The sequence below is a fragment of the Mesocricetus auratus genome, unplaced genomic scaffold (assembly GCF_017639785.1).
Source record: "Mesocricetus auratus isolate SY011 unplaced genomic scaffold, BCM_Maur_2.0 Super-Scaffold_100691, whole genome shotgun sequence".
Classification (NCBI taxonomy): Eukaryota; Metazoa; Chordata; class Mammalia; order Rodentia; family Cricetidae; genus Mesocricetus; species Mesocricetus auratus.
Window position 1 is genome coordinate 44,394,157 of NW_024429267.1, and position 19,064 is coordinate 44,413,220.

The window sequence follows — 19,064 nt, forward strand, 5'->3', positions numbered from 1 at the left end:
GCATTAGGAGTCCAGAACTCCCACTACAATTACAAGACTCAGGGTTTCTGCATGAGAGGAGCATGGTGCTTGCCTATTTTGAGACAGGCTGGGTTTGAACTTACTATGCAGCTGCCTATACCTCCTCAGTCAGGGGTTATAGGGATGTGGCACTGGTCACGCCTGGTGTAGATGTTGGTGATCAAATCCAGGGGCTTTGTGCATACTAGGAAAACACTCTGCCAACTCAGCTTCATCCGTAGTCTGCATCTGTGTCTGTGTAAGACCTCTCAGACTGTTGCTAGGTGGAGGCAAAGGCAGATGAGGGCAGCAGTGGCCTGGCCTAAGATGAGTTTGCTGCTATTATGTGAGAGAACAGAGCTGACTCCGGATGAGAGACTGGATCACCTGAGCCCATGAAGTGGGGACCAGGTGCAGAAGGGGTTGTGGGAGGTGGGGCAGGGTGCTTTCTACACCATGTGGACCTGGGAGACCTCAGGGGGACATAAGGTGGGACAATGAATGGAGCAGGACCATCGACAGTCACAGGAGCACCTATGCTCGAGGGAGCACCACTCAAGAGCAGTGAATGGCACGACTCAGTGTGGATGGGAAAGCTGTAAAAACCTGAAGCCAACCACTCAGACACCACTGAGGCGCAGCAGGGCCAGTGGCTGGGTTTGGAAAGGCAGGCAAAATGCGACTTCCACAGGGACAGGGGCTGTGCAAAGGCAGGAAAGACAGCTGCAGTTGTAAGGGGTCTAGCCTGGGTGACAGCTGGCTACAGGCGATGCCTGCTACAGGTCTGTGGGAGAAAAGGTCAGTAGAAGGGAAAACTCATGGCAAGAAGACAAGGGGGCTTCAGAATGTGCAGACAGCAGCAAGACCCAGATGCAGACACGGAGAGTGGAGGGTGCACAAAGTCCTGCACATTGCCTGCAGAGGACACGACCAGGGCTCCAGGAGCCGGCAGGCTGCAGGACGTGGTGAGCACAGATGGGCCTCCTTCAGGCTTGACTTTCAGTGGGAAGTGTGAGGCAGGGGCTGAGGGGAAGCAGGAAAGACAGAACCATGCCAGGGCTGTGGGCAAGCTGACTACCCCCTGTGGGTCTGAGGCAGGAAGTTTAAAGGGAAGCTCAGCAGGTGGCCTCACTGCTTGCAGTACTGGGGTGCCAGCTGGTCTGCTTACAGGCTTAGGGCCCTGCTGGTCAGATTTGTTTATACAGACACAACACAGGACAGATGACAGATATTTCTCCATTCAGTAGTTAATAGCAGAAACACCTAACACAAGACTCTGTTTTCAGGACTATGATTTTACTATAGATTAATATTTAATATATAATTTATTTCACATATAAAGACAATTCTGACTACTATTTGGATATGGTAATGGCCTGGGGTTAAGTGAATAACTGACGTCACAGTCAGGCCTGGGCAGACACCATCTTGCTCATGCCTGAGAAATAGGCTTTCTCTCTTTCACTCATCACTTCAAAATGCAAGGGCCTCCTGCAGAAGTTGCATTCCGCTGACGAATGTGGCTTCAGTTCCAGCCCTACTCGCTTCCACGTGACCAGCAGCTTCTCTGTGGGGAAAGACAGTGTTTGAGCACCACAGGGATCTCTGCCCCCAAGAATCAGAGCACAAATCCAGACAGACACCTGCACGGGTGTTCACAGCAACACCATCCCTGAGACTCAGCGTGAGCACACCAATGCTCATCCATTGATGCAGATATGACATGGGGCAAATGCACACATGTGACATTATACAGTGATGAAAAGAACAGGCCTAGCACTCACAAGGGTGAGGGAGGATATCTGTGAGCTCTGGGCCAGCCTAGGCTGCAGACACAACTAGACGTCTTAAAAATAAGTAAGTAAGTGGGGCGGTGGTGGCGCACGCCTTTAATCCCAGCACTCGGGAGGCAGAGGCAGGCGGATCTCTGTGAGTTCAAGACCAGCCTGGTCTACAAGAACACATTCCAGGACAGTCTCCAAAACCACAGAGAAACCCTGTCTCGAAAAACAAAAAAACAAAAAAACAAAAAAAAAAAAGAAAAAAGTAAATAAAATAAATAGTAGTGATTAATGCTACAATATGAACAAAACTTAAAAGCACTGGCTACTAGCTGTGGGCAGTCAGCCTATAGGACCATGTATCACTCACATGGTCCCACTTACACCTAATGTCCAGGGAGAAGGAGCAGCTGGGGGTGGGCGAGATTAGGTAGAATGTAAGCAAATGCTAATGAGTGTGTAGCTTCACCCCTGAGTGATGGAAACATTCTGGAAGCAGAGGTAAAGGCTTCTCAACACTGTGAGTGGATCTAAACACCTTTGACTTCTGTTATTTAGGAAGATAAAATTTATGGTATGTAAATTAGTCTCAATGAATAAGACCAGAAAAACACAACCCAGAGTTGGGTCTTACTGCACAAACAGCTTCAGTAAGCTGTTGCAGGGTCAGCACACCAGGATCTCGGGGTTTGGGGAAGTGGCGCACATGCTCAGCAGTCCAAGACCCTGAGTTCAATCCCAGCACCCAAACTAAACCAAAGGCCTCTGAGCATCTCTGTCCTTGGGAGTTACGCCAACCTGGGACGGCCCAAGAGGGCAAAGTTCCAGGGAGGGAGGTAATGACAACCTAGAGATGAAAGCCCCCAGTTCCCACCTTCAGAATGGACATGGCGGTAGGGGCAGTACAGAAGCACCACAATGAGTTAGTTCAAGGACCACATGTCAGGAAGGAAGGGGAGACGATGCAGAGAAATGTGAGCTGGATTCTGGAGGCCAGGACAAACTTGTGCCCTCAGAGACCTCTAGTGCCCTCAACAGCCACAACGGTGTATCCACATGACAGAAAGAGGGCATGGGGGTGGGGGTGTCAGGCTTCCTGAGAACTTCCAAACGGATCGTGCACTGTCAAGTGAGTCACTACTGTCTAATTTTAAAGTTTTGTCATGTGTCAGCTGAGACCATGCTTAGCTACTCAGGACAGAAAGAATCAATACCGTCTGAAGCATCAGGGCAAATACAGCTTCACAAGGGCTTCACAAGGCTCACTGGAGGTGCGGTTACGGTGAGGTAGAGGGTTTCCCAACTCACCGAGGAAGAAGTTCATCATCTGTGGCGTGTGGTGTGGGGTGGGGGCGATCCGCAGGAGCTCCTCCCCTCGTGGCACTGTTGGATAATTGATGGCTTGGACGTATATGTTATGCCTGGTCATCAGCTCGTCACAGATTTCTGTGTTTTTGGCAGCATCGGCAACCTAAGTTCCGTCACAGGAAGAACAGGGTCACAATAAGACATCCTAATTTGGCAGAGACGGTCAAGAACACAGTGTCCACACATGAGGCTCAGGCTCAAGGCCAGACTGCAGTTGAGTGTGCAACCCTAGGGGATGGGGGGCGGGGCAGGCATTCTGCCTGAACACCTGCAGTTTAAGGGAGCTGGCATTGCAGGGTGGACTAAACACTGGAATGAAATGTCACATGGCTGTCCTCTCAGGCCTTGCATGGTCAAGGAGGTGCTTTTTCTTTCACACAAGCAAATCTTTGTTCCCAGGAGGGACTGCCCTGCTCTGGTTATACTAGCTATTTTTTATAGTAACTGTAACATCATCAGGGATGTGATTTGCAGCGGGGAGTGTAAGATCTACTTTGAAATTTACTAATTGGAAAGTCACACTTCAAAGCTGCCCATGCTTAGGTTTCTAGAGCTTTCCAGACACATGTTCCGTGTTTACCCAGTTAAGGTCAGTGCTCTGGAGGAGGAAGCTGCTGGGTTCAAAGACTTCACTCTTTTTGTGAAGGCAGCTGAGGCAGCTGAAGACAGAGACATGGCAGAGGGCCACTGGCTGTGGTCCCAGCCCTAGCAATCACCCTGCCCAAGCCCAACTTCAGATTAGTGGAACCAGAACACTGGCGTATCACATGTGGAGTCCAGTCGCAGACAGGCCATTACCCGCACAGGGATGATATGACTGGGACAGTGGATGACCGGGAGACCAGCATCCATTAGCATCTGCCTCATAAGCTTGACATTGCGCTGGTGCTGGCGGCGAAGCGCACGCCCCTCAGCACTCTTCAGGATCCGCACAGACTCCAGGGCCCCAGCCAGCAGCATGGGAGGCAGGGAGGTAGTGAAAATAAATCCAGCAGCATAGGATCGTACGGTGTCGATCAGCAAACTCGTGCTGGCAATGTACCCTCCAACACAGCCAAACGCCTTACCTGGGGGGAGGAGGAAGAGTTAGGTTGGCAACAGCAGTACGGCCGGCGTTGGTGGTGCACGCCTTTAATCCCAGCACTCGGGAGGCAGAGGCAGGCGGATCTCTGTGAGTTCGAAACCAGCCTTGTCTACAAGAGCTAGTTCCAGGACAGCCTCCAAAGCCACAGAGAAACTGTCTCGAAAAAAAAAAAAGCAACAGCAGTACGTACGGGGGAAGGGGGTGGCGCCGTACACAGACTAGCTTGGCAGGAGGCACCTGGCTAAGGCATCTGCTGCAGTACTGAGACCTTACTTGCTACTCAAGCAAATGGGAGACTCCTGACAATTAGCATTTGCTGGGTAAACACAAACACTCAGACCTGTTAGGGCCAACTTAGGGCCAGGCTTGTTTTTCAGTTCTGGTCAAGGTCCTTACATAATCTGTATCTCAAGTTTCAGGATTAAGGACTCCAGAAGGGTTCTCAGAAGCCTTAACTCTAAGTTCTGAAGTGAACATTTTTCTTGAACCACAAGAGGATTAAGTGGGTTCAAATGCCTATGGTGGAAAAATTTTCCGCCTAGCATTTTTCCACTTCACTGAACCATACCTCCAAAAGCCTACACCACAAACTGGAATTTGGCACTTGAACAGGTGGCTTTCCTCTGGCATCTCTAAGTCTGGAGGAGGCTCTCACTTCCTTGACAGGGTTGGCGGATGCTGGGTTTTGCTTGCTGGTCTTTGCCTAAGTGTAAGCTTGAACTTGGCATTCACTGACTGATGCATGGGTTTCTCACTGCCCTTAACAAGTTCTCAATGTTTAAGGAAAAAGAAAAAAAGCCTTCAAATCTCTACAGCCTCTTAATGATTCTCACAGGCAAAGGCAGCATCTATACTGATGATCTATATACAACTCATTGATCTTCTCTACAAAAACCTTGATACAGATTTCATTGCTATTTCCATCATATTGATGGGGAAAACAAAACAAAACAGGCAGGGAAGGTCAGTTCCTTAGCCAAGGTCACACAACTAGGAAGCTACAGAGCCAGGACTGAGAGCCAGACTTCAGGGTGCCAGCATGAGGAGAGGAACACGCTGGGACAGCTGGAGCGCTTGCTGGGCACAGAGAGCACAGCATTTCCCAGCACCTGGTAGAAAAGCACTGGAGGGCTCTCAGCAGTACAGTGAAGACTTTTGTCACAGCATGTAGTAAGAGCCACAAGTATGGTTGGAATGAGCTCAGATGGCAAGAAATGTAATTTCTGTCATATTTAGCTATGGGATGCTTCAAAGCTGGGCTAGCATTCACTGGGATGAAAAAATTCACTGCAAGACGGTGTAACACACCTGCAAAGCCAGCACTGGAGCCTGAACCAGGAGGGCTACCATTAGGCCAGCCTGGGCTACAGACCAAGACCCTGTCTCATGAAAACAAAATTCACCCCAGAGAGAAACAGCCCAGGCTTTCCATGTTGTCACACGGCTTCCTATCCTGGTGCCAGTTAGACCAGCCAGTCACTGGTCTTGTTACATGTCCTAAGTTCAGTGTAAAAGACAACTTACAAAGCATACATACCAAGTGTCCCAGAAATGATGTCCATTTTTGGCATGACTCCATCGCGATCGCCAATCCCTCCACCTCGAGCCCCATACAGTCCCACCGCATGGACCTCATCCACAAATGTGATTGCTCCAAACTCATGGGCCACATCACACAGCTCTTCCAGTGGGCACACTGCTCCTAAGGAAAGCCAGGGAAATGTTAGTAATCATAGTTATAGCCAAAGCAAAATCTTTAAGTTCTTTTTTTTTCCCAGACAGGGCTTCTCTGTGTAGCCATGGCAACCCTGGAACTTGATCTGTAGACCAGGTTGGCTTTGAACCCAGATCCATTTGTCTTTGCCTCCTGAGTGCTGGGATTAAAGGTGTGCAGCACCACCGCCTGGCATATCTTACATTGTGTAGGGTCATTTTAAGTTCTGGAGAGAAAATGAACTTCCCCCAGTTCTTGCTTGCCTTGTCTGCTCCCATCCATATACTGTCTCTAAGTTATGGAATCCCAGCAGAGAAAAAAATGCAAAACCAAAAGGAAACATCATATTTTTGTTTGTTTCTGGAGTTGAGTGCAGGACCTTATACGCAGTTAAACAGAAGCCTGACAAGCAGCTATTCCCAGGGTTCACACACCATACTTTTTAAAGAGTTCAAGGCTAGTTCTGCACCTCAGGCTTCAGAGTGGACTCAGCGTAGACTTACCATCCATTGAATGAACAGTTTCAAATGCTACAATCTTGGGGACTGAGGGGTCAGATCTTTGCAGCAGTTCTCTGAGATGGTTGACATCATTGTGGCGGAAGATATATTTTGGCACTCCACTGTTGCGAATTCCTTGGATCATGGAGGCATGGTTCCCAGAGTCAGAGTAAATTTCGCAGCCTGACACAGGAAAAATGCTTAGTGGCAGATATATCAAAGACAATTTACATCCTGGACAGATACAAAAAACCTTTTCCTGCTGGTAGTGCCTTGAAAATGTTCTCTATGAAAAGCACCGTGAGCCAGTCTGTCCTGACATAACTAGCCGCTGCTTCTCTTGTGGGACAATGCAAAGGCAGAGGTAGCCCACCCCATGGCTGCCAGGATGGAGCTCAGCAGCACAGTATGTGATTAATACAAGCTGGCGCCCTGGGTTCTACCTTAGCATCATGAAACACAAAACACAAGAACCATCCTTAAACAATCTTTAAAGCTACAATGTCACATACTTAGAAGTCCAGCATTCTGAGGTAGGAGAACCAAGAGCTTGTGGCTAGCCTGGGTTACACAATGACCAAAAACAAAAACTGTCTCAAAAAAAAAAAATGGGTACCTCATTTTAAATTCAATGAAGATGTGACTACATGCAATGGAACATTTGCTAAAGGGACTTCCTAGAATATGAAGTATACTTCAGTCAGGAGCTTAAGGACAGGACCTCCCCTGTTTTAGTCATCACTGATCACATTCTGCTTGAACCCCCAGCATGCAGTCAACGCCTTGTGCTCCGATACAGGATTCCCAGTGTTCTTGCCATTATGCAGGACCCTCAAATGTTCTAGGGCACAGACAGTGGGCTTCCTTACCTGGCATCATCTTAGCCAGGGTGAAGAGGGTGGAGTCATTGGCTACAAAGCAGGAGGAGAACAAGAGTGCTGCATCCTTGCCATGGAGGTCAGCCAGCGCCTGCTCCAGTTCCACATGGAACTTGCTGGTTCCAGAAATATTCCTAGTTCCACCAGCTCCGGCACCATGCTGTTTCACAGTCTCCCTGTCAAAAATAAGTAACATACTAATACTCTAGAGTCCAGATCTGCACAACTCATTTATTTATTTATTAAAGATTTGTTTGTTTATGATTTATACAGTGTTCTGCCTGCAGGCCAGAAGAGGGCACCAGATGTCATTAAAGATGGTTGTGAGCCACCATGTGGTTGCTGGGGATTGAACTCATGACCTCTGGAAGAGCAGCCAGTGCTCTCAACCTCTGAGCCATCTCTCCAGTCCCAGAATTCATTTAAAATCCAGGGAGCTTGCATTCCTACAACCCTAGCACTGAAGCACAGGGGGCCTCAAAAAACAAAGATGAAAGGCTGCAGAGGAAAGACCCAATGCTGACCTCAGGCCTGCAAGCACACATCATCCCACCCCCCCCACACAAGTACATAACTCACATAAATATACAACATACACTCTGTCTCTTTGTCTCTGTCTGTCTGTCTGTCTGCTCTCTCTCTCTCTCAATCATACACAGACACACACACACACACACACACACACACACACACACACACGGGTTAGGGATGGAATTCAGCTGGTAGAGTGCTTGCTTAGTATATACAAAGCCACAAAGCCCTGGGTTCAATCCTTCTTACTATATAAACACATATGAAGTATGTGCCTGTAATTTCAGCACACACACACAAAACAAAAACAAAAAACAACAACAAAACCATAATCGTATCTCAAGCAAGCAAGAAAACTCATGGTTCTATTTTTATTTCATTTTAATTTTTTGTTGTTGTTTTTGTTTTTTGAAACAGGGTCTCACTATGTAGCACTAGCTGTCCTAGAACTCACTATGCAGACCAGGCTGGCCTTGAATTAATAGCGATCCATCTACCTCTGCCTCCTGAGTACTGTGATTAAAGACAGGCACAACTATGTCTGGATTATTTTTATTTTATTTGAAAAAAATTTTTTTAACTCATGGTTCTTAACATCATATATATTGTTCCTCTTTCCAGAACCCAGGAGAATGAAAATTATGTTCATCTCATGTAGCATCTCTCTCATTGTGAAACCTGGGGCCATAAATTTTAGAGGGACTGTTAAGATTAAGTTCCAAGTTCCAGAGGATCCAACACCCTCTTCTGACCTCCAAGGAAGGACACACACATGGCAGACATGCAGGCAAAATACTCATATACATAAAATAAATAAGTCTTTAAAAAAGAAGACTAAGTGTTCATTTAATAGTCATTAAGACGTATTAGCCAAGTAACTTAAACTAAGGCTTCTTTTTTCTGAGAATAATCATTGCCCAATAACATGTTAAGAGAAAGCATACTCTAGAAGGCTGCAAAGCCATTACACGTTAGGACACATAGACGCTGTATGGTATTGTTCAACCTCATGTGGGACTCTCTTTAGCAAGCCTCTTGGAGAATTTGACAAGCAACTCTCTCAAGTTATGGTGGTCCTCCTGAAGGACAAACATGGGACCTTCATCCTTTTAAAGACATCCTACTGAAATAGCCTTATCCACTATCATCACATTTTCTCTAAAACAGTCAACTGTAGAGATTTCCATAGGCAAAGTGAGATGGTATGACAGGTAAAGGGGTTGTGGTAAAGCCTAGAGACCTGAGCTCAATCCCAGAATGCCTGAAAAGATGGAAGGAAAGGGCTGGTTCTACAAAGAATAGTTTTGTATCACTGGGGCACACTTTCAGTGACTAAATATTCTCCCATAAAGGGTCCAGTGGCATAAGCCATATAGATCTTGCCAAATAAGGCTAGTGGTATCCAAAAACTGACAGCTACTTACATGACTGCCCCACACACGCGTGGGTGTCGACTCATGCCTAAGTAGTCATTACTGCACCAGACTGACACCTGCTTTTTGGTGATGTGGGAGTCCGTGTAGTCATCTGCCATGGGGAAGATTTGTGCTCTCCGGTTCACAGTTTTAAAAACTCGATAGGTATGGTCATTTTTTTTCTCATCAATTTTCTTCTCAAAGAAACGATCATACTGAAAAGTGGAAACAGCTAAAATGGAAACAAACAAAAGACAGTTCGGTCTTTTAAGAAGAATATCCACGTTTGGGGGAAGGACATACCTGAGTTCAAATCTCAGTATGGCCATTTCATGGCATTATATTCGGGACTAGAAAGATGCCCTAGTACCGTGAGCGGTAAACCAGACTGTATTGGTCAAGAGTCAGGTACACTGTCCAGTGCACAGGCGATGGGTAAAAGGAGAGAAGGCCAGTGATCAGCAGCATTCATCAGGCTCAACAGTACTCAACAGTACTCACGCAAGAGCCACGGGGCTTCGACTCTCACGTCACCATGCAGCTTCACACTATCTGACACCCATTTCACCTACAAACAAGAACACTCACATTTGGGCAAGTTATCCTGAAGAAGATGAGACACCCTTTCTGGCCTTTGCTTCCGCATGATATCCTGGAAGTTCTTCAGCAGCTGGCTCGGATCTCCTCCGTCAGTTTTCACATTGATCACACCAGGGGTCACTGAGCTTTGGGTAACCTCTATCACAAAGTAACAAGGTGCAGAAGAGATAGGCTTTTATTCTTAGTTCACAACACCTTCTAGGCACATGTCAAAAATAGCCTATGGGAGCAGGCGGAGATCGGTCATCAGCTAAGAGCACTGGCTGCTCTCTTGGAGGACCTGAGTTTGATCCCAGCAACCATACGGTGGCTCACAGCTGTCTGTAACTACAGTTCTGGGATCTGATGCCCTCTTCTGGCCTCCTTGGGCACCAGGCATATTTTGGTGCACAGATATACATGAAGGCAAAACATTAAAATAATTTTTTCACCGGGCGTTGGTGGCGCACGCCTTTAATCCCAGCACTCAGGAGGCAGAGGCAGGCGGATATCTGTGAGTTCGAGGCCAGGCTGGACCGACAGCCTCCAAAACAGAGAAACCCTGTCTCGTAAAACCAAAAAAAAAAAATAATAATAATAATAATAATTTTTCCCCCAAAATAGCTTATTGTTTGGGCATCTTGGTGTTGGCATCAGTTCCAGCCCTCGGGAGGCAGAGTCAGGCAGATCTCTATAAATGAGGCCAGATTGTGCTACATAGTGAGACCTTGTCTCAAAACAAAACATAAAACCAAAAGAATAGCCTACTGCCTACTTCATGAAAAAAGCCAATTATAACTAGTTAGTTGTAATAGAATGTATGGAATGTCTCTTCCTTCAGTGTGCTTATTATAATGGCGTTTGGTCCTGGGCTTCTTTTAGACTTTTTGAGATGAAGTCTTGTAGCCCAGGCTGGCCTTGAACTCAAGACCCTCCTGCTTCAGCATGTCTAGTGGTAGGATTATAGGTGGGCACTACCTGGCTTCAGTGCTATTTTGTTTTCCCAGCTACCAGCCAGTTTTAGTGGACAAGAATTAGAGGCCAAGGTTCCCCAGCTGACTGGCAAGCTTCCTGGACTCCATACAGCCTACCCCTGCCCATACCAGCCTTGCTCACATTGGCCCTCCTGCCTCTGCCTCCCAGGTACTGGAACTAAAGGTGTGTGCCACATCCTCAGCATGCTGAGGCTTTTAGGGGCTCCTGGGAACTCAGATGAGGTTAAGGTTGCCCTTCCATGACCATCAGTAAGACATACAGCCTGGGAGTCCCAGGTTAGCACTGACTGTAGTAATACCAGTGTTCTACCTTCTGTCTACCAAAAGTAGGAAGGGCCAAAGAGACAAATGAATGCTGGCGTCTGTTCAAAACTTCAGGTTATTTCCAGAAAATGAGCATGACTTGGGAAGCTGGTTACCTCCTACACCTTCACCAGAAAGCAAGTCCCACATTTTGCAATACAGTTGAGCTATCTAGCTTGAGGACCTTACTTCCTCTTTGCCACCAAAAGAGGAAGGTATTCCCATTATTACTATGCTGGCCTCGTAATAGCTCATGTATAAACTGGAGGTACCAGGCGTCCAGATGATAATCTCTTCCCACTGGCCAGAGGCGTTTCTGTTACCTTTCCTCACAGCATGCATTTCCTGCACATCCTCCTGAAGCTCCAGACTGGCCTTGCGGAAGACGCTGCTGCCTGTCTGGTTCAGCTGTGCAGCCAGGAAAGGGCACTTGCTCCCAGAGCCCTGGCTTGTAGTGGGTGACGGGTGTCCAGCCGGGAGCTGTGTGCCATCTGGAGTCTGCTGGGATTCGTCAGGAGCCTGCTGGACTGCAACTTTGGTAGCTTTTTCTTCTGAGGAAGGAAATGGAAAGAATGAGACATCAGACCTGCTTGCCGAGTGCACAAGCAAGTCACTGAGTCTCATTACCCTCAAACTTTAACTCGTTCTAGTCTATAACCTCCGTTAAACTCTGCTAATACCCGCTCTCACCTGCCTCAGAGTGGTTCTTTGAAGGGTTTGTTGACCCATCCCAGTCACGTCTCAAACTCACAGGTGTTCTCCTTAGAAATCTAAGATCACTATTTCATACTTTCAGACAACCCAACTTTTTTTTCCATTTGTTTAACACAGGGTTTTGCTATGCAGTCCATGATGCTTGACTTGGCAATCCTCCTGCCTCAGCCTCTAAGTGCTGGGATTTTGTGTGTGCTTAGTCCCCAAAGCTCTTGACTTGGATCACTGTTAGTGATTCCTACCCCATGCACACTCAGCTTATTATTTCAGGATGGAGATACTCTCTAAGGCAACTAGAAGCTGTCACACAGTTATTCTCCCTTCATTTTTCTAAGAGGATTCCTAATAAAGCTTAGCCAGTTTTAAAAATACTTCAGGGAGTTGGTGGCGCATGCCTTTAATCCCAGCACTCGGGAGGCAGAGGCAGGCGGATCTCTGTGAGTTCGAGGCCAGCCTGGTCTACAAGAGCTAGTTCCAGGACAGCCTCCAAAGCCACAGAGAAACCCTGTCTCGAAAAACCAAAAAAAAAAAAAAGACTTCAGGGACAATCTTCACGTTGTCCTCTCTGGGTTCAAACTACTAGTATGCCTGGAAAGACCCAGGTTAGTCACACAGCTCACCTACTTTCTCGTTTAAGTTCACCAAAGAGAGCTGTTGATGTAACTGGCTGGTTTTATGTTCTAAGTTACAGTCACTCCTCCATTCCTTGAGCAATATGCTCACCTTCCTTCTAGAAAAGTCTTCCTTCAGATTTTGGAATACTCCCATGAATCACTGGCTGCTGTTTCTACAACTTGGGTAAGGTGTCTCAACACAATTTCCATAATATTTTCTATAAAGGGAAGTCAAGAAATATTATTTTGAAATTAACTTTACAAGCAATGCAGTTCTGTTATGGAAAGTCTAGACAACAGAAGGGAAAATGAGCTTTCGAACTCAATACATGGCCACTATAGTCATTCTGAGAAAAGATAACTAACTCCGGACAGGAAGTCCCCTGAAGGACTAAGTCCTGCCCACTTACAGAACAAATGCTCCTTTCCTACCGGTCCATGCCCAGAAGAAGCTGGGAAGGTGAACTGTTCACTGCAAAGCCTCTCCCCAGAAGAACCTGACCAAGACCACTCAGGACTGTTGATTAAAACTTGTCTGTCTGTGTCTGATGCATGCACTGACAATCACTAACACACCTAGAGCAGTGAAGCTGGACAGACAGTCAGGAGAGTGATGGTTGCCAGGCAGTGGGGGGAGGCGTATGGCAGCTTTTACTTTGGGAAGATGAAGAAAGTTCTGGAATTGGACGGTGGTAGAACAACACGAATGCATGTAATACTACTGAATCACACACTTAAAGGATGAAAACAGACACTGTAGCAGTGCATGCGTATACTCCTATCATGTAACAGGCTGAGGCAGGAGGAGTGCCACAAGTTGGAGGGCAATTTGGGCTATTATGAGACTCTCATAGAGCTAAAATGGCAAATTTTTATGTTATTGCATTTTGCCATTTTTTTTCCTTAAAGGGGGAAAAAAACCAAAACAAAACAAAAAGATGGCTCAGTGGTTAAGAGCACTTATTGCCCTTCTGAGAACCCAAGTTCAATTTCCAGCACTGTGATAGTGGCTCACAGCTATCTGTAGCTCTCCAGGGGATCTGACCCCCTCTTCTGGCCTCCTTGGGCACCAGGCACACATTTGGCGCGGCCAAACACTCACACACATAAAATAAAATCAACGCATCTTTTAAAACTGGAGCGGCAGAGGCGGGGTCATGACTTTGTGGCCAATCCAGGCTACACAGTGAGTTCCAGGCTTGCAAATGATACGAAGTGAGACCGTGCCTCAAAATACTAAACATTTTCAAACCGCTACTCTGAGTCAAAGGCCAAATCTTTACTGAGGAAAAGGTTGCAAGTGGCTGCTCCTACCAGACGATGAGGAAACACCAGCAGACCTGACACGCAATCCAGAAGGCTGCATTGTTTCACTTTTAAGTCCAGGAGCATGAGACGCTCCTAATCCAGGAGTCAGAGGGACAGTTACACGAGAGATGACCCCCGCCCACACACGATGCTGATCCCTCCTCCAGAATGGCCCCTACCACCCAGGAGGTATTTCTCACTGCTAGCCCTACTTACTTTCATTGGCTGGAGGGGTTTCTTTGATCTGCTGGCAGTGTACTGCTGAAGTGGTCAGGGCTCGAGGGGCTGGCTTGGCCCCAACTTCCATCATTTTGGGGCAGTTCTGAGCATAGAACAAGAGAGATTTTCCTGCCTTCTGCAGAAAGGCCTGGGGGACTCGCGATAAGAATGGGCATCTTCGAACGACAGTCTCCATGTCTGCAAAGGTGCTGGTTCCTGTGGAAGAATCCATGGTGAATGATGTCAAGGGTACCCCAGATATATGTCTCACTCAGAACAAAAACAAACAAAACTAACGACAGCACTGACATAAGACTCAGTAAAAGCCGGGCGTTGGTGGCGCACACTTTTAATCCCAGCACTGGGGAGACTGAGGTAGGCGGATCTCTGTGAGTTCGAGGCCAGCCTGGTCTACAGAGCAAGTTCCAGGACAGCCTCCAAAGCTACAGAGAAACCCTGTCTCAAAAAAAAAAAAAAGACTCAGTAAAGGAGTCACCAACTTCATTCTCCACCTCTACATAAAAGCCCCCACCCCTACCCAGCAAAGCAACTTCACCAGAGTAAATAGGGACGATTAATAACCAAGGGGGTTATGAAGGACAAAGCAGAATAGGTGTGGGAGGCCAAAGGCTCCAGAAGGGTGCACAGTGTTGGTAATACACCTCAGCACACATCCAGAGGCAACAGTGAGGCTAAGGAAGATGTCACTGTCACCTATCTAGGTAGGGGATCCTAGCAACCCGGGGAAGGGGGAAGAGTCTAGACCAGCCCTGAGTTCCCGAGACAAGGTCATGCCCCTAGAGCTGGAACCGGGAAAGGAGGCAGAAAGAAGGGTAGGGTCGGGGCTGACTCGGACAGGAGCAAGGCTAGCCAGCCCAGAGAGTCGGGCTGGTGGAAGGGGGTCAGCGGTGAGTCAGAGGTTGCCTGGGGTCGCAAGCTAGAGAATGGCAAGGGTAGGAAAATTATGAAGCCGCCTGTCAAATGCCGAATGTCAGGAGGGCACGGAACGGGGCCTCTGAGGTAGCCTAAGAGGTAGAGACGGCGGTGGTGGACGCTGAGCCAAGGTGGGGACAGTAGGGGGATGGGGCGTGTGGCCGCGGTAGCGGGGCGCGCAGGCCTCCCGCGACCACCGAGCGTGGCCCTTACCTGCGCGGGCTCTCGACGGGACGGCAGTGAGCACTCGAACGGAGGGCGCTAAGCGGACCAAATGCCCTTGTCCACTATAGCAGCTTCGGGAATGCAACGAACTCCTGTGGCCCTAATATAGAGCCGAGTTGACCGCTGCGCATGCGCCGTGGGCGCGGCCTGACCGGCGCACGCGCGCCGGAGTCGGCCGGGAAGGGCGGCAAGTCTCTTCGTGTGGGCTCTGCTCCAGCTGGTGGACTGTGACTTAGGCCTAGGCTTCCAGGACCAGGAGGGCAAGGCAGTGGGCGGGCAAGTCCCTTTTTGGACCCCATCCTTCGGTCCTCTGTCACCTTCCACGAATAACCCTGTGCGTCAGATCCCTGCGCCCCCGTGTAGGGCGTAAGCCAACCACTCAGGAACCTACCTGCTAGTGAAAGGGTTTCTGGGACTTAGAGGAAAGGGTTACGAGTCTGAAAAATCTGATCAACTAGGGGCTTAGTTTTGTTTGTGACAATGACAGGACTTTCCTACTGGCCTGGAGTATATAGCTCGGAGGATTGAACCCAGAGCTTTGTGACAAAAACTCTGTTAATTGAGTTACATCCCAGGTCTTGTTTTTTTGTTTTGTTTTGCTTTCATGAGTCAGGGTCTTGCTTTGTGGACCAGGCTGGACTCAAACTTTCCCAGATTCTCCTGCTTCTGTCTCAAATTATGGGGTTACACAATGTGCCATAACGCTGAACTAGCCCTGTTTTTATTTTACACTGAGCACTGTCCAAAGTCCTTGCTGGGCGAGACACACACCAATTCAAAGGCTTAGTACTGCATCCTGTGTTAATCCCAAAGATGGGAGGAGTACACTAACCCAAATCAGCAAGGCCAAATAAGCTAAAGCAGCCAATTAATTAAAGCAAGCCCCCCCACCCCCACTCCCCACCCCCCACCCCCCCACCCCCGTGTACAGGTTTTGAGAGTTCAGCATTGGATGTGAGGAAGACAAGGTTTTTATAGCTCAGGGGTAGAGGGGGTTTCCAAATGGGGAATTTGGGAGGCAAAACACGAAGGGTTACAGGAGCAGAACATGAGTATAACAAATTAGTCATAAGGACCTCTTGAAACAAAGGCAGGATTGCAAGGTGGTCATAAGATGGTCATAACAACAGGTAGTCACAATAACAACCTTTTTTTCTTTTCTTTTTTTCTTTTTTTTTTTGGTTTTTTTTTTTTTTTTCGAGACAGGGTTTCTCTGTGGCTTTGGAGGCTGTCCTGGAACTCCCTTGGTAGTCCAGGCTGGTCTCGAATTTACAGAGATCTGCCTGCCTCTGCCTCCCGAGTGCTGGGATTAAAGGTGTGCGCCACCAACGCCCGGCTACAACAACCTTTTGAAACAAAGGGTTGCAAGATGGTTAAAACTTTTTGAAACAAAAATATGGTTGCCATTTCCTGGAACAGGCAGTACAGACCCATTTGTAGTTAAGGCTACAGGTAAGACGCAGCCCAATCCTTGAGAAACAGGTTTAACCGTAAGCAGGAATGAACTTAGTTTGTCCCTACTGTAAGATGGCTTTTAAACATAAGATGGAGCCTGGTTTGTCTTTATTGTAAGATGACTTTTAAGCATAAGATGGAGACAGGCCAGTTCTTCACCTGGGGTTCAGAGCCGAATCCTGCCTCCTTTGAGGCTCCTGAGACCTCACCTGAGGGGTAGGGCTTGGCAGTCTCTCAGGAACGCCAATCTGGCCTCCTTATTCCACACCCTTCTCATCTTGCCCCAGGCTGGGTTAGGCTGGACCTGTGCCAGGCCAGGAGCTGCCCTCCTGCAATTGGGGAAAGAATCATTCTAGGTGCTTCTTTCCCAGCTGGACATCAATAAACAGAACAAAGTTCAGAATGATAAAGATGGAGGTGTATCCAGGTACTTGCTGATTCCCTCTGAGTCCGCAGTTAGCCAAGACTGGCACGTCTCGCCTGTGACTGCGGAGGATGCATTTGAGTCCAGAGTGGCACTGGGAACACACCAGGATGAGGGCTCTGGTCTAGTTGTTCAAGTCCTGGCTACTTCTTGCTAAGGGGTAGCACCTATCAGTCAGAGAAGAGAGAGAGAAGATCAGCGATTGAGCTCAGAGCTAAGACCTGGTGCTGAGTGATTGCGTTTGCTCTGGGCCTCACTTTTTCTTATCCGGGCAATGGGATCATAATGCCTGGCTGTCTTGGGAGCTGTTTGGGTGATGAGTAGCAAAGCAGAGGTAGAGAGAGCAACAGTAGGGCAGTCATGAGTTCTAAATTCAGCGCTGAATCTCAGCTGGCTTTGGCCTTCACAGCTAAGGTTTGATCTCCTTGTTTGTGAAGCTTTTCCAGCTCCACACGGTGAAGTCATGACTGCAGAGGTTTATTGTTTAAACTCATGGTACCCAGCTCTCTGGGAATTTCCTGTTTAATGAAGGGGCGGGGTGTCAGGGGGCTAAGAGGCCCACCCACAAGGAAAGTGAAATAGGATGTTGTAAACAATCCCAGATAGAGGAACTATTACTTCAACAGGAAAGAGGGGGATTCCAGCCACCAGGAAGCTGTCCTGAAGAGAAGCAGGCACTGGCTGGAAGGGTGGGTCTATGTGGTGCTGGGAGAATGCTGGGTAAAAGCAGGAGCGGAGAGTCCCAGGCCCGTGGGAGGGGAGCGTGGTGTGTGAGTCAGCCTGAATAGCTTGGCCACTTGTATACAACAGCCAGGAACTGGAGCAGGAGGTAGACCAGAGAGTCTCAATGAGCCAGAGTCAGAACCCAAAGAATCACAACCAAGGTTCTGCCCAAAATGCAGGGCTCTGGGTTATACTCTTCGACTTTTTGAACCAGGAATCTATTTTGAACAAACACGTTCTTCTGTGGGTGGTGGGTCTCTTAGGATCACATGTTGAGACCACTCCAATGGTTTGTGTTTAAGACCTAATACTGCTACATTGCAGCTTGTGAGCAGATACTCCTGCCCTCAGCCTCCATCTTTGTGAAGTAGGAGTGACCACACCTGCCTTGGTTTGTGCCTAAGTGAGCCCTGTACTGGTCCAGCAGCCATTCTCTCCTGGATTGCTGCCTCCAGTCCTAGTTCTGCCTTCCCCAAGCATCCTTCCCTCCCCTCTCCCCACCCTCCTCCTTCCCCTCCTCCCACCACCCCTCCTGAGCTGCAGTATAAACTCCTCTTATCCATTGCTCTGACCCTGAGCAGGGGTGCCCAAACCACTGGAGTTCCAGCAAGGTCAGCCCTCATGCTAGGAATGACGTGGAGACCTTACTATTTCTCAGCCAGTCTGCGTCACTGTCGTGGTCAAGGACCGCTGCACATAGCACCAGCCAGTGGTCAAGGCCAAAGGAAAATGTCAACGCTTGCCCAGGAATCCCCCACCCCTTGCTCTGGGCCCCTGTCTTCAGCAGTGTCCCTCCATGACAAGCTTGCTAGCCAATCTTACTGATTGCCACTCTCTTGGCCTCAGTTTCCCCTCAACGAGACCCTGGTACAGGGGACACTGCTGCCTAGCATGCTCACTGTCCTGGATCCAATTCCCAGCAATGCAAACCTAAAGTGAAAAAGAAAGAAAGCAAAGTCTTCCCGTACAGGCTGCTGCTGCTTGCTTTGCTTTGGACCAGAGGGACATCTTGTACTGGTACCCACATGTGCAAGTAGGTGAGGACTGCCTGGCAGCCAGCTGTGCCCTGGAGGGCTGGGAACTTGAGCTCAGGGGTTACAGTGACAGGGCTTAGGAGCCACTGTGTGAGATGGGATGTAGGGGCTAAGGAGAAAGACTGAGGCACCTGCTTTGCTTTGTCCCTACCTTTGGAATGGCTTCAGGGGCTGGTTGACGGGCACAGGGGGAGCACTGTGGACCCTGACTTCTGTCCATGAAGCTGAGAGTAGGATTGGGGCCTCTGGCTGGAGGGGAGCTGTAAC

The 19,064-nt window shown here is 48.4% G+C and overlaps 1 protein-coding gene across 1 annotated transcript; it reads right to left on the reverse strand.

Annotated features, from left to right (window-relative positions):
- Positions 1-1,275: 1,275 nt before the first annotated feature.
- Positions 1,276-15,303, reverse strand: Alas1 (5'-aminolevulinate synthase 1). The gene is made up of 11 exons (XM_040739697.1): positions 15,150-15,303; positions 14,001-14,219; positions 11,472-11,699; positions 9,860-10,009; positions 9,281-9,503; positions 7,317-7,501; positions 6,451-6,630; positions 5,771-5,935; positions 3,948-4,216; positions 3,090-3,252; positions 1,276-1,567 (listed from the first exon to the last, which is right to left on the reverse strand). The coding sequence occupies exons 2-11, from the start codon at positions 14,197-14,199 to the stop codon at positions 1,407-1,409; spliced, it is 1,923 nt and encodes a 640-aa protein (XP_040595631.1). The 5' UTR covers positions 14,200-14,219; positions 15,150-15,303; the 3' UTR covers positions 1,276-1,406.
- Between the last annotated feature and the right edge of the window lie 3,761 nt (positions 15,304-19,064).